We start from the raw sequence: 12,340 nt of genomic DNA, 5'->3' as shown, positions 1-12,340 counted from the left end.
ATCTGGGTTCCATGTACGGTGGTGCTGAGCGGTCAGGCCATTGTTAGATACCTAGTAGGTAGCGTTCACAAAGTGCCAATGGAATTTTGGTTGATCCCCGCCCCCCTAAGAAGATTTATAGACATTGATTGGGAATTGCTTTTGTGATTGAACTTTGTGTGGCTTCTCGGTTGGAGGGCTCGGTTAGTGAGGTTTTCTATGCGTTGCAGAGTTGTGGCATTTTAAGGAGGCGTTGGATTGTTGAGCTGTTGTGAATTGTGGTAGGCGAGATAGGCTGATGTGAAGAGGGCGGTATGTACCCTTGGGTTACAGTTCGATTGATTGGTTGAGCAAACAAGAGGAGGAGAGAATGCGGATGAGGGGTTATTGATCTTTACCTGCATACCTTACCTTAGGTAGGTGTGTCAGATAGGGCGAGTTGCCGTTCTATCCAGTGCGTTGCCGGAAAGCGACTTGCTACCCTGTATTTAATGAAGGGGTAATACAGCTTAGGAATCAGCGTTGCATCTACGGCCTCGGTGATGGTTTTATTCTGAGAATGTTTGAACATAATGGACTACATGCTGGATGCAGGTTCTTTACTTGTCCTTGCTGGATTCGGAAGTTGTCATGGCGGTCGACATGCGATTGACTTTTGGAGGTAAGGATCCAGGGCCGGTGGTCGGACGTGGCTTGAAAGAGAGATGTTTTCCGACTTATACTATTCTGCATGTGGAGGAGCAATGCTTTTCGAGATACTAGATACGAAGAAAGCAGCTGCATTTCCTTTGCAGCATGTTGCGTTGTAGTACTAACTAGCATTAGACTCCTAGGTCTTCCGAGCTTCCGAGTAAAAGGGGGGAGAACTATTCAACCACATGAATCACGTTTTGCTACTTTTTGTTATGTATGTATGTGCTCTTTGGGTGTGGTGTGTGATAAACTTGCGGTATCAGTGCTTCCTGCTCGGTGTTCATGTGCTGATGTGAAAGGAACACCATCCGCACTTCCGTCTTCGCCTCTATTGCCCCCTCACTGTTTCTATCTGTTCTATATCATGTTCAAACTAGTAATAATATCCCTACAGGACTATCCGTCAGCTGCCTTTGTTCGTATATTTGTCTATCCCTACATGTCTGTACCGAGCCGTGTCATACCCCTCGACGAGCCGTTGAAGCCATCATAACCTTCAGTCAGACTCCATGTCTCGTCCCCTCCAATGTCCATAACACTCTTCTAGTCAATCTTCAATATCATGCATCATCATCGTGATAGTTTGTCTATTAGTTGAATGCGGGGAGACAAACTCGACAGTTTCAAGGGATGACGTCGGCCTTCTCTCTTCACCCCCTCTCCTCTTCTCCTCATCCCTTGCGCCAGACAAACTCAGCTGGCCAGCCCCCTTGCGGAGCATTTCGGATGATGTTGTTGAATCTTTTGTGTCGTGTTACTCCCATCATGCATATATGTACTACAATCTGACTACGTATCCTCTTCCTCGTCCTCTTCTTGTTCACGAATATAACTTCTCCATTGTTTCTCGTTTAGACAGTGTAGAAATTGAATTTCCCTGCAAAGCGTGAATCTAGGATTCATTCGTGCATCACGCCGTATAATCACACTTACACGAGGCCGATAGTCTCCTCCCCCCTCCTCCAGGCAGCCCTATCATGGCACCAACCACTTTCAATAATCTCTACCCAGAGATTGTCCTGAGCATCATGGAGAACCTGCCCGATATAGAGTCGCTGAAATCCCTAATTCTTGTGAACAAGAGGATGCACAGCATCTTCACCACTCACAGAAAAGGCGTCGTGCTTCACTCTGTCCTGGAACACGAACTGGGCGAAGACCTCTTCGTCCACGCCCTCGTCACCTGCCACGTCGAAAAGGTGCCCATCATGCTGCCCGCCTTCCCCGATCTGACCGCCACCAGCATCCGTGCCCAAGTGAACCATTTGCGCAAGGTCCGAGACGACGCCGCGGCGTTACAAGAGGCTCTCCCCTCGCCGTCCTTTCACCCCCGGGACACGGCCATGCGGATCACTCTGCGAGAAGCAGACAGGATGTCGCACCTGTGGAAGAAGATCTCGGAGCTGACGGACGTCTTCGTGGAGGACTGCCGCCTAGGAGAAAGCCTCGAGTTCTACCCGATGCAGGACTCTCTCCGGCGCCGGTCGGTGTCGGTTACCGAAAAGAAGAGGGTAGGGCACGCGCTGTATCTGTTCCACATCCTGAGCATCTTCTGCAAGAAGCTGTACCTGGACGTTGAGCGGACGCGGCAGGGCGAGATTGACGCCGACAGGCTCACGGATAGCCTGGAGAAGCTCAAGTTCTTGCAGTTGACGCTCGTGCTCCGGTTCATGGCGCCATGGGAGCTGTACGAGCTTGTGTCGCTGCAGGCGTGGGCGCGGAGGGCGCTGCATGATTTAGGTGAGTTTATTGTCCCATGTCCATGTCCATGTCCAGCTATCTAGGTTTCAGCCCATGTCGACTCACATTGGATTTTTTTTTTTCACAGAGGATGATTGCTATGTTAGCGAACGGGTGATGCCATATGTCCTCGTCCAGGGGCTGGATCGCCTGCACCGGTGCATATGTGGGAGCGCGGGAGACGACCAAGTGCTGCGCGCTTCTGTGCTCGCGCTGAAGAGGGAGGCCAGCAAGCACAAGGCCCATGGCTTCGGCATGATTCTCTCACGAGGGGAAAGGTGCAGCTGGGCGCGCAAGCCGCGGGAGTTCGAAAAGTACCGGCCCTTTTGGGGCCACGGATCCAGGGACAGAGGAGGGTATCGGATCTGGCGCAGCCTGGAGACGCCGCGGTGGAACCACGCGGTGCTGGACCCGTCGGTGCCGGTTGCGTACGAGCTCCTGGGCATCACGCAGGGCATGCTGGACGTTTGGTCGGCGGCGCTGTGGGATCCGGAGCGGTGGAGCGAGATGCGGCGGACGATGAGGGACAGCATGGTGCCGGATCCGTGGGGGAAGATTTCGTGCCATTGGGACTCGTACATGGTTGGGTGGAGGAGCGCGCTGGAGCCGGGGATGCTGCGTGGGGTGAAGAGGGAGGCGAGGCTGAGGGTGTTGTTGCGGTGGGTGAGGGGGGTGTTGAGGCTGAAAAGGGGGGGATCCTGAGGCAATGCTGAGTTGTGCCGTTGTTGAAGTTGCTCTCTTCTGTTCTTGATTACCCATCTTCATTCCTGCCTCATGCTTTCTTCTTGTTTTTCTACATTATTACCACTATTGATGCTCTTTCGGTTCTATATGTTCGCTTTCTGTTTTGCTGGGTTAGAAACAAATCTTGTCGTTTCTGATCAACAATGTACACTCGGGGAGGTTATTGGCCTCTTCTCTGATATTACGGGAATGAGTACAACCCCTTTATGAATGGCTTCTATAGACTAGGTAGGTAGTACATGCTACAACATCATCTCTGAGGTATGGCAATACTACTGCCAAGCCAAACTGCCCTCTGGCAACTGCTCGCTCTTCTCCCAAAGGCGGTGATGAAGAAACAACTGCCCGGCAGCTGGCAGTTGGCCGGAAAGCGGACGCAGTTTGTTCCTTCTTCCGCGAGTAGCATCTCATCACGTCACGCGTCTGACGCGTTTCAGGTATCTCGTGTCTCTTCTTCTACCTCTTTCTCTAGGTACTTTCACCTTCTTTCTCATTCCCACTCTGTTTCCAGCTTCAACGGGTTCCATCACCACCACACATTCGTTCCATCACAGGGCCGGCGAGCTTTGTCAGGGAGTCTTCAAGCACATGGACCATCAATCTATTCATCCCTGATATTGTTATCATTATCATCAAACTCATCGGTTTCATTGCGGTCATTTGAAGTTACTCCCATAGCAACGCCCCCTTCCTGCTCCTCTTGCGAGCTGCGTCTCTCTCTGTGGCGGCCCAAGCCCCCCCCTATTTCACCATGTTCTACAGTCACGAGAGTAAGCCTCGAAAGATCCCATACAGCCATACACAGTCTCTTCTCTCACACTTCGTGTAGTCCTCAACAATACCCAGTATGGGGTTGCCACCATCTGGTAAGCACTCGACTGCTCAGCAGCCAACCGACTTCCGCTGACCATCATCACCATCTAGGCTGGTCGCCACTGTCGGCAAAGGCAACCAGAAGAGACTGACCAAAAAGGCGATTCAAGAGGTCAATGTTCCCAAAGCGTGCGAAAAGATCTTGGACCCAGGCGCTCCCCTCGCCCTCCGCCTCCAGGGAAACCTGCTATACGGAGTCTCCCGCGTGTTTGCTCACCAGTGCGCCTATGTCCTCACGGACGCGGAAAAGACCCAGTCTGATATGGTGACTTTCTTTCGCATCATTCAAACAAGCGAGACCGATCCACGAGCTGGAAAGACAAAGTAAGATGGAAGCTTTACGACCTGTTACTGAAGCCAAAGCTAACATGCTTCATCAAGGCGCCAGAACATCATGTTGGAGGACGACCCCAGCTTCGACCCCTTGGCTGCACTGCCAAACTTTGATGTGCTGCGATGGGACAAAGACCTGGTGCTGTATCCAAGCCAGGGCTCTGCCAGCAACTTTTCCCAAATGACACCGCTCGGCACTGCGAGTCAAGGCAGTTCCTCGCCGCGCCACCCTCCTGCACTCATCAACCTCCAGCTGCCGCCTTCATCGCAGTCTGCTGCAAGTGGCCGCATTCCCTCAGACTTTGGCCACCTCAGCCCTCTGTTTAGCAAATCAATACACCTTCCTGACGACATGGGTGAATTCCAGCCGTTTGGAGAGGACGAGTTTCCGTCCCTTGGTCTCGATTTCGACGGAGAAGGCAATCTCATTGGCCTTTTGGACACAGAGCCAGAGCTACCTCCTCTTCCTGTCGCCGCGACCCCAGTGGTTGGCCTAGGTCTCCAACGAGTACCGAAACCAAACCGAGGGATCATCATGGAGGAAGAGGAGAACTTGTTGGACTTTGGTGATGACGCACAGCAAGTGTTGGAAGCGGTTCAGTCAGTTGAAGGAAATCAAGCTATGGAGGCCCAGCAACAAGCAGCTGAGACAGCTGAAGCAGAATCCGCCCAAGCATCTGCCAGGATGGCACGATCCCGTCGGCCTGGCCTGAATACCATGCTAGACACGAGCATCTCCATTCCAAGTTCGGTAATAAAGGATTGGAGCAACATCAATAGAGAACATCTCGCCACGAAACCCAAGCAACAAAGAACAAGCACAACTCCTGCTCAGGCAAAGAAGAATGCAGTGGCACTTCTCTATGAGTATGGAGTTGCTCATGTGGGAGCATACCACCAGAAAGCCGGCTTGTTTCACCCGTTGGCCACCGAGTTCGCCGGCATCTCGTTGAAGGCTCGTCTCCAGGGACAGGACCCAGAGGAAGTCGAGCTAAATGAGCCTGCAAAGCGAGGTCGTCGACGCAAATCAGACGAAGCATTTGAGGGCGAGCAAGACGGCGGCAATCGAAACACAAGGCCACGAACGGTTGAAGGTGTGGAGCTTGGACGAGGCGATGATCCCAATGCTCACGACGATACACACATCATGTTTGACGATAACTCTATGCCTGAGATTGGAATGGAAGCGGCACCGCCGATGGAGGATCGCCACTCTTCCTCGATGATGCCATGGAGCCGACCTGGCTCTGCTGTCCCTGGTTCATCTGTCCGAGGAAGCGCGCAGAAGCCCAAGGTTGCTCCAAGCCCTCTCTTCAATCGCGGAAGCGCGGTGGGCGCCATCGATCGCCACAGCGACCCTGCCGAGCCGCTTTTCGGGGCCGACGACTTTGGTTCCCAAGACTCGTCTTTCCAAATGGGCGGACCCGTTGGCCTTCTTGAGTTTGACCAAGGCAACGACACGCAGGCTTCGACTCAGGGTCTTGACCTGACCAGCCAGAACTTTCTGGGATACGTCACGGAGCAGGCTGAAAAGACGGGAGTCACTCACAGTCGAGATCCGCGAAACCGCCGCTGGATCGATTTCGAGGAGCTGGCTGACCCCAGCACTCATACCAAAGCTATTGCCGCCCAGGCGTTTCTTCATGTGTTGTCCTTGGCGACGAAGAATGTCATCTCGGTTCACCAAGATGGGGCGGCAGCCATGCAACCATTTGGGACTCTTCGAATTGGAGTCAAGTCCGTCAATGAGGGAGTGTACGCGGAGTCTGATGATGAGCTTGCCTGATTTGGGCGAATGAAAGCTGACAACGATTGGAGATTCTGGGTTGAACTGAATGACTTGAGGATTTGATACGTTTCGACATTTCGAGGGATGCCTTTCGATTGGCACATGGCGTTTGGGAAACAATGACATCCATCTTGGCGTGGGAATGCATCATGAGAAATCGGCAGCGTATCACAGACAGCAGAGGCTGTACTTTACCTAATCTCCTGCTATTTCAGTTATTCTCTCTTCTTTTTCTTATAGCGCGCGACCTCTGGTGGTCGCAAGGGCTTGCGGATATCTAACGGCAAAATGGGGTTAGTATGGACGGAAATCTGACGTTTATTGCAAATTACTTTCATGGCTCAAGATGGGCATATTCCGATGGTGGACTGGAACAGTCTCGAGCAGGGTTTCAATGAGGATTTATGAGCGACCAGTCACTCAGACGATGATCACAAAGCACAGGGCCATCTAAGGGGCATGTAAGCATTAATATGAATGTTTCGTTCATCTAGTTAATTATCAAGCTCGTCTTCTGCATCGGCACCCTCTCTGTCTGTAAACACGAGGTACTCTGCAGCCTCCTCATCCGTTACATTAGGCATGACAAGGTCCCAAGCTTTGCGAACGGGATCTAGAACAGCGTCATTGAAGGCAAGGTCCAGGGGTAGCAAAGAGAACACGGCAGACTGCCCATCGACATCTACAGATGGGGTGTCAAAGCCGGTTTGTTCATAATACACTTTGTACAGTGACTTGGGCGACTCCTGCCCTTCCACCGCCAGCGACGCCAGCAGAGACGAGAGCGCCTTTTCAAGAAGGGCCGGCGCATCTGGGCTTGCGATGGTGCTTAGATATAAGATGCCTGTGATCAGAAACAGCATTAGCAGACTGTCGCATAACTGAATGACCAACAAGATAACAAAGTGCTAATGAAAGTGCGTATATCAGGTTGTCAGAGGAAGTTATCGTCAATGGGTTTCAGCCAATGTAGATAAGTATTCGTTTTCGTTTTATCATCATAACACACACAAAGCAAGAAAACAACAAGCAAGGAAGTTTGTTAAGACTTACATTGTCCACGAGGGCATTCGCCCGTGTCGCTTGAATGAGCCATGGCGTAGATGGGATACTCTGTCGAGCTACCATCATCGCCAAGGCGCGTCCCAGCGGGAACCGCAACCACGGCAACGGCTGGTGTCGGGCCCTCAGACACGGCCTCAAAGAGCGAGGGCAAGTCTGAGTTGACAATGGCCGTGAGCCTGCTCAGGCGGCGGCTTTCGCGCGGCGGCTTGCCCAGGCCTTTGACCAGAGTCTTTGACTTGATGGGCATGTCGTTGGAGAGGACAATGTCCAGGGCCTCGGGCATTTCGGCCGTGGAAGAGGCTTTCTGAACGTCCTTGATGCCAACGCCGAGCATGTAGACAGCGCCGCCGACGGCACCAGCCCGGCAGCCCACTTGGGCAATCTCGGAGAGGCCGCCCCATTTGGGGTACACGGCCGCGAACCCGGGGCCAAAGACGCCCATGGACGAGATGTGGCGGTGGATAGCGGCCAACCCGGCTTCTGTTGAGATGTTGCCGTCGAGGCTGAGCGTCAGAGTGATGATGTACGCCTGCAAGTCGGCGTCGAGCTTGAACTCCGCCGCAAGGAAGCTCGCCAGCGAGTCGCCCGCGTGCGGCTTCCACACGTCCGTCTGCGGCTCGGAAGTGTAGTCCAGCACGAACTTGAGGAACTTCATGAGCCCCCGCTTTGCCTTGACGGAAATCGTCGTGTTGGCAAAGACGTCTTCTCTGGTGGACGGTATGCGGCTGAGGCTGGGGGTGGTGGTGGTGGAGGAGGAGGAGGAGGAGGAGGAGGCTGTAGATGAGGGCTGGAAGATGTAAAACGAGCCGACGGCGAGGAACTCGAGCTGCCGAAAGGCTTTTGACGACACGAGCTTGGAGAGCAGCTCTGACCGCGTGTGTATCAGCTGCGGAGCCAGCGCAAGGCTGTATCCTCTCGGCGACAAGCTCTCGGCGTCGTCGGAGCGAGTCACCTTTGCGGATGCAAAGACGCCATCGCCGTCGCCGGATTGCCGCCTCGCCGCCCACTCGTCGACCTCTTGCAGGCTCAGGACAGCCTCGGCCTCGCCATAGTACTCGTTGGGATCGACGTGGAGGATGTTCTTGCCAGATCGCGACAGGGCACTTTTTTTTCTCACAAGACACGAGAGCTGGTCAGTCAGTCAGTCATTTTTTTGATTTTGCAGGCAGAGAAAGAAGAAGGAAAAGAGGCACAGGCACAAGGCGGGCCAGGCCAGGCCGAATGGAATCCGAAGCTTACAGGGCGAGAAGGGATTGCTGGAGCCCCGTGCCGCTGATCACTACATCCCACTTTGTGTCTGAGAGGGATTCCATTGGTTTTGCTGGAGGGGAGATGATGGAGGAAGAAAAAAAAAGGAAGAAGAGAAGAAGGAGGAGGAGGAGGAGGAGGAGGAGGAGAAAGAAGAGCACGAGACGAAGGATAAAAAAATTAGCACCGGTTGTTTGAGAGGGCTTGAAAGCTGTTGGAGGCTTCAAGCGAAGTGGGGAGGGAGCTGGCTTAGCTAAGTTGGGGTGGCCTGTGCGTGCTCTAAAATGGGGGGAGCTTCTTCAATTTTCCGGGCTTTTTTTTTTCGCTTCTCTTTTTCTCTTTTCTCTCTTCAACATAGTAACCGCTTGTCGAATTTCTCACGTTATGCCTTGTGTACTTTATGTATGTGGCATCGCGGGTTTCTTCGACTTGAGCGGTAGAGAGAATCGTCTGCCGGTATCTACTGCCCTAGAATAAAGTCTGAAAGGGTGGTTCGAATGGTTGACACATGCCCAATTTGACCCATGGGATGTGGTGTACTTGATGTCATAATGTGTTACTGATGTCCTATACCCTTTGTTCATTGATCGGTTCTTTCTGGGGATAGGATCTACTGATCCATTGTATATGCTGAAGCAAACCAGGTATATGCAGATACTTGAAAAAATCATGGTATTATCATAAACTAGATTCAAAGCCGGGTGCCAGTGATTGCTGATGCAAAATCCTCCCACCGCTTACTCGCCCAGTCGAGAAAGTCCTTCGACCCGAGTAGCTTCGCCGTCATGGCCGTGCCTCCGTGCTTTGAGATGGAGAGGATCCTTCTTGAGCCTCCTGCGCAGTCGACGACAATTGTGACCGTCTCGTTGCATAATGACTCCTCGAGGGTATCTGGGTCTGCCAGCAGCCAGAACTTGCCATCCGGAGCCTGGTCTTTCGTCTCCTTGCCTGTGAAGATGACTGCCGTGCAGGCAATCGGTATGCTTGCCACCGTGAGAGGTCTGGGGTCTTTCCTGGAGCACAAGATCATCTCTCGGTCGGGGTCGTAGCGAGCTTGCGGCAGCTTGGTGTCGCGCAGAGCGGCCACCGTAGCAGCCCAAGCCGCATCAAACGGGTTGCCGTCAAAGGAGATGAAGAAGATGTCGATATAAAGCACCCAGTAGGCGGCCACGTATTTCTCCCCATCACTTTCCTCCATAACCTCCTCTTCATCAGCTGGAACCGGAACGTCGGCCGCTCGTTTATGCCATATCCGCAAGTCCTCGGCGCGCAGCAGCTTGGAGCTGTGTAGGAGAGAGTAGATTCTGGTGCTCAGCGTTTGAGCGAGCGTCGTGGGCGGACCGCCGGGTAAGAACTGTGGTGCGGACCCAGTGGCCAACTCGATATTTGGAACCAGTAGGTCGTAGTCGGATAGTTCTGTCTGTATGTTGGATGCGCGATAGTTGGGGATGTGCTCCGTCAGGATGGTTTCGCCCCGGATGCCGCAGATGACGGTGGTGTCTCCCGTGCGCACCAGAGCGCTTCCGTGGGCGTGTGAGAGACTTGACAGGTTCACCGTCGGTTTTCGGACTTCGAACGGTGCTCGGCCATTGCTTCGTGTCGGCGCAGCAGAGTCGCTGGAGGGTTCGAGGTTTGCGAGGAGATATGGATGAGGAGAGAGCTTGGCAAAGGTAGAGCGAGAAAGGCCCGCTTCGGCTGCCATTATGAGCGGTTGCTCGGATTACTAGTTCGGCGTCGGTGTTCAGTGTAGTCAAAGGTTATGTGATGTAAGGCCCGAGCGTATGAGTAATGATTTGAGCCAAGTGCACCGAGTTTTTGCAGGTGTTATCGCGAGTTCTTCTCTGTGCCGCCAGGTGCAAGCAAGCGTTTGGAAAGAAAACTTGAGCTCTCAGCCTTGCGAGGTGGAGAAGCTGTGTTGATCTACGACCAATGGAAAATTGGCGGGTCACGAGGCTGAGCGACCAGTCCGTCTCTTCTTGTCAGGGAAAAAGGCTGCCCCAGCTTGGCAGCTGCAAAGTCAGGGACATTCATCGCTGCCGTCGTTGCCGTTCGCTTCGTATTGAATGGGCTCGAGGTTCCGATGAATTTCAGATTGACCTGTCGTTCCAGGTACGAAACATGTTGAATCGGCAGAGCAGCCTTGAAATGAAGCTGTCCGCCCGCTTAGTTTGGCGATGTCTGCAACGCCGCCGTCACTAGCTGGCGGAGTCTCTACATACGGACTGCGGGTGCAAGAACAGCAGACTAATTGGTTCTACAGCGTACGAGTATAATTACCAAGTGTCATTGCATGGACAAGTCTGCCAAGGGAAGCAATTCGCCAAAAGCCGGCCCAGATTCCGGGCCAGAAGCAGCAAGCAAGCTTGGGTAGGGAACGCCACCACCACCGGCAGTCCCTGAAGGAGCCTGCAGAAGAATATCGACATCGATCCCACGCGATCAGTCAGGCCCGATCTCCAGTAACTACTACTAGTATCATTCAGTGCTCCTCGCCGTGAAATTACCAGCACCTTGTCGGGGCTCTCCTCCGTCCCTCATTTGCTCGGACCGCCCTCCAACCGTCGAGCCAACCCGCGAATCACACGCCTTGTTTTGCCGCCCATGTCCAAGACACTCAAAGTCCCCCCCCAGTGCCGCCCGTCGAATCACAGTGCAGAAGCGCATATGGTGCACTAGATGGACTGCTGGATCCGTCACCAACAGCCCCCAACCGCCGTTTCTTCAACTTGCGCAAACGGCCCTCGAATTGGGGAGCTGCTGCAGCTCTTGAGTGGCCCGATGCAGAAAATCAGAGCTTGCCACCGTCTGCGCTAGAGCTCACGACTGACCCCTCAAGGTGTCTGCAGCCGTGGAACGTCGTACTCGCACGGCAAGGATCGATCTGGGTTTATCCTCTCTTGGTAGTACTAGTACTACTCGCTCGTACGCAACAACGGAGATGTTTCTTCTGGCTGGCAGTCTAGATCCTCGGAATCTGTTTCTTCACCTGGTCAACGCCGTTGCTGCCACCTGGTATGGAGCCGTTGTCAGCAAAAAGCTGGAGACGCTGGAGACGCTCGACGCCAACAACCGGCCACCGGCCACCGACCGGATCACCGGCTGCCTGCCTCTGTCCTACTGTACAGGGCTTTGATGAGGGACTTGGGGATATGCTTGACGGACAAACAAAGGACATGAATCGAGCTTCTGGCTAGCTCGTGCAGCCGGCAGGCAAAAAAGACCCTGGCTGTCGTCCATCATCAACCTGTCTGCCGAGCGACAAGCAAGGCAAAGCAAAGCAAAGCAAAGCAAAGCAAAGCAACGCGCCCCGCCCGCTAGCAACTCTCGAGATAATTGCCATTCCCTGGTTGGAGGCACGCCAAGGCTGGACTGCGGCACCTTGACCTGCATGCCGCCGCTTCATCACGTCGCCCGTCACACTGGGCCGCGCCAATTCGTCCCCCAATGTGCGCAATTCCCCGGATGCGCAACCCCCCCCTGGTCCTCAAGCGACCAATCTCGCGACCGGGCCAGCCGCTGGGGGTTCCTGGTGCTTCCCATGAACCGTTGGATTCACACGAGCTTGTGCTGCCTTTGCCCTGCCTTTGCCCTGTCTCTGTCGATGTTGGCCGGGCTGCTGTTCTGGATCAGGTCAAAGATATCGTCGCGACCACGATTCCAGCGCCCCCGCTCGCATGTCGACAACGCCTGATGGTCGTTCGTATTACTACTAGCATCGACAGTGTCAAGGAGTGTGCATACAACTACAGCATCCCGCGCCTGTCACCCAATCTTTCGCAGCCGTCCGTCCCTGGTCCATCGTGGGTGTGATCCACCGGCTTAAGCATCCCTGTATCACTCGCTCCGTGCCGACTGCAGGGAGTCAAAGGAAGAGCT

The 12,340-nt window shown here is 53.8% G+C and overlaps 4 protein-coding genes across 4 annotated transcripts; 2 read left to right on the top strand and 2 right to left on the bottom strand.

The window, feature by feature from the left end:
* Positions 1–551: 551 nt before the first annotated feature.
* On the top strand, positions 552–3,125 carry TRIREDRAFT_103205 (uncharacterized protein; the record flags this gene model as incomplete). The annotated part of the gene is made up of 5 exons (XM_006961807.1): positions 552–640; positions 805–886; positions 1,067–1,113; positions 1,619–2,412; positions 2,551–3,125. The coding sequence occupies 5 exons, from the start codon at positions 552–554 to the stop codon at positions 3,123–3,125; spliced, it is 1,587 nt and encodes a 528-aa protein (XP_006961869.1).
* A 782-nt stretch (positions 3,126–3,907) lies between these two features.
* On the top strand, positions 3,908–6,148 carry TRIREDRAFT_2089 (uncharacterized protein; the record flags this gene model as incomplete). The annotated part of the gene is made up of 5 exons (XM_006960890.1): positions 3,908–3,926; positions 3,986–4,022; positions 4,081–4,353; positions 4,411–4,870; positions 4,997–6,148. The coding sequence occupies 5 exons, from the start codon at positions 3,908–3,910 to the stop codon at positions 6,146–6,148; spliced, it is 1,941 nt and encodes a 646-aa protein (XP_006960952.1).
* A 497-nt stretch (positions 6,149–6,645) lies between these two features.
* Positions 6,646–8,529, bottom strand: TRIREDRAFT_119879 (uncharacterized protein; the record flags this gene model as incomplete). Its single annotated transcript, XM_006961361.1, has 3 exons — positions 6,646–6,995; positions 7,205–8,319; positions 8,456–8,529. 3 exons carry the CDS (start codon positions 8,527–8,529, stop codon positions 6,646–6,648), a joined length of 1,539 nt encoding a protein of 512 aa, XP_006961423.1.
* A 626-nt stretch (positions 8,530–9,155) lies between these two features.
* On the bottom strand, positions 9,156–10,166 carry TRIREDRAFT_2087 (uncharacterized protein; the record flags this gene model as incomplete). Its single annotated transcript, XM_006960889.1, has 1 exon — positions 9,156–10,166. One exon carries the CDS (start codon positions 10,164–10,166, stop codon positions 9,156–9,158), a length of 1,011 nt encoding a protein of 336 aa, XP_006960951.1.
* Positions 10,167–12,340: the final 2,174 nt, after the last annotated feature.

This window comes from Trichoderma reesei, assembly GCF_000167675.1.
Source record: "Trichoderma reesei QM6a unplaced genomic scaffold TRIREscaffold_1, whole genome shotgun sequence".
Classification (NCBI taxonomy): Eukaryota; Fungi; Ascomycota; class Sordariomycetes; order Hypocreales; family Hypocreaceae; genus Trichoderma; species Trichoderma reesei.
This window is presented reverse-complemented; position numbering and strand designations above follow the sequence as displayed.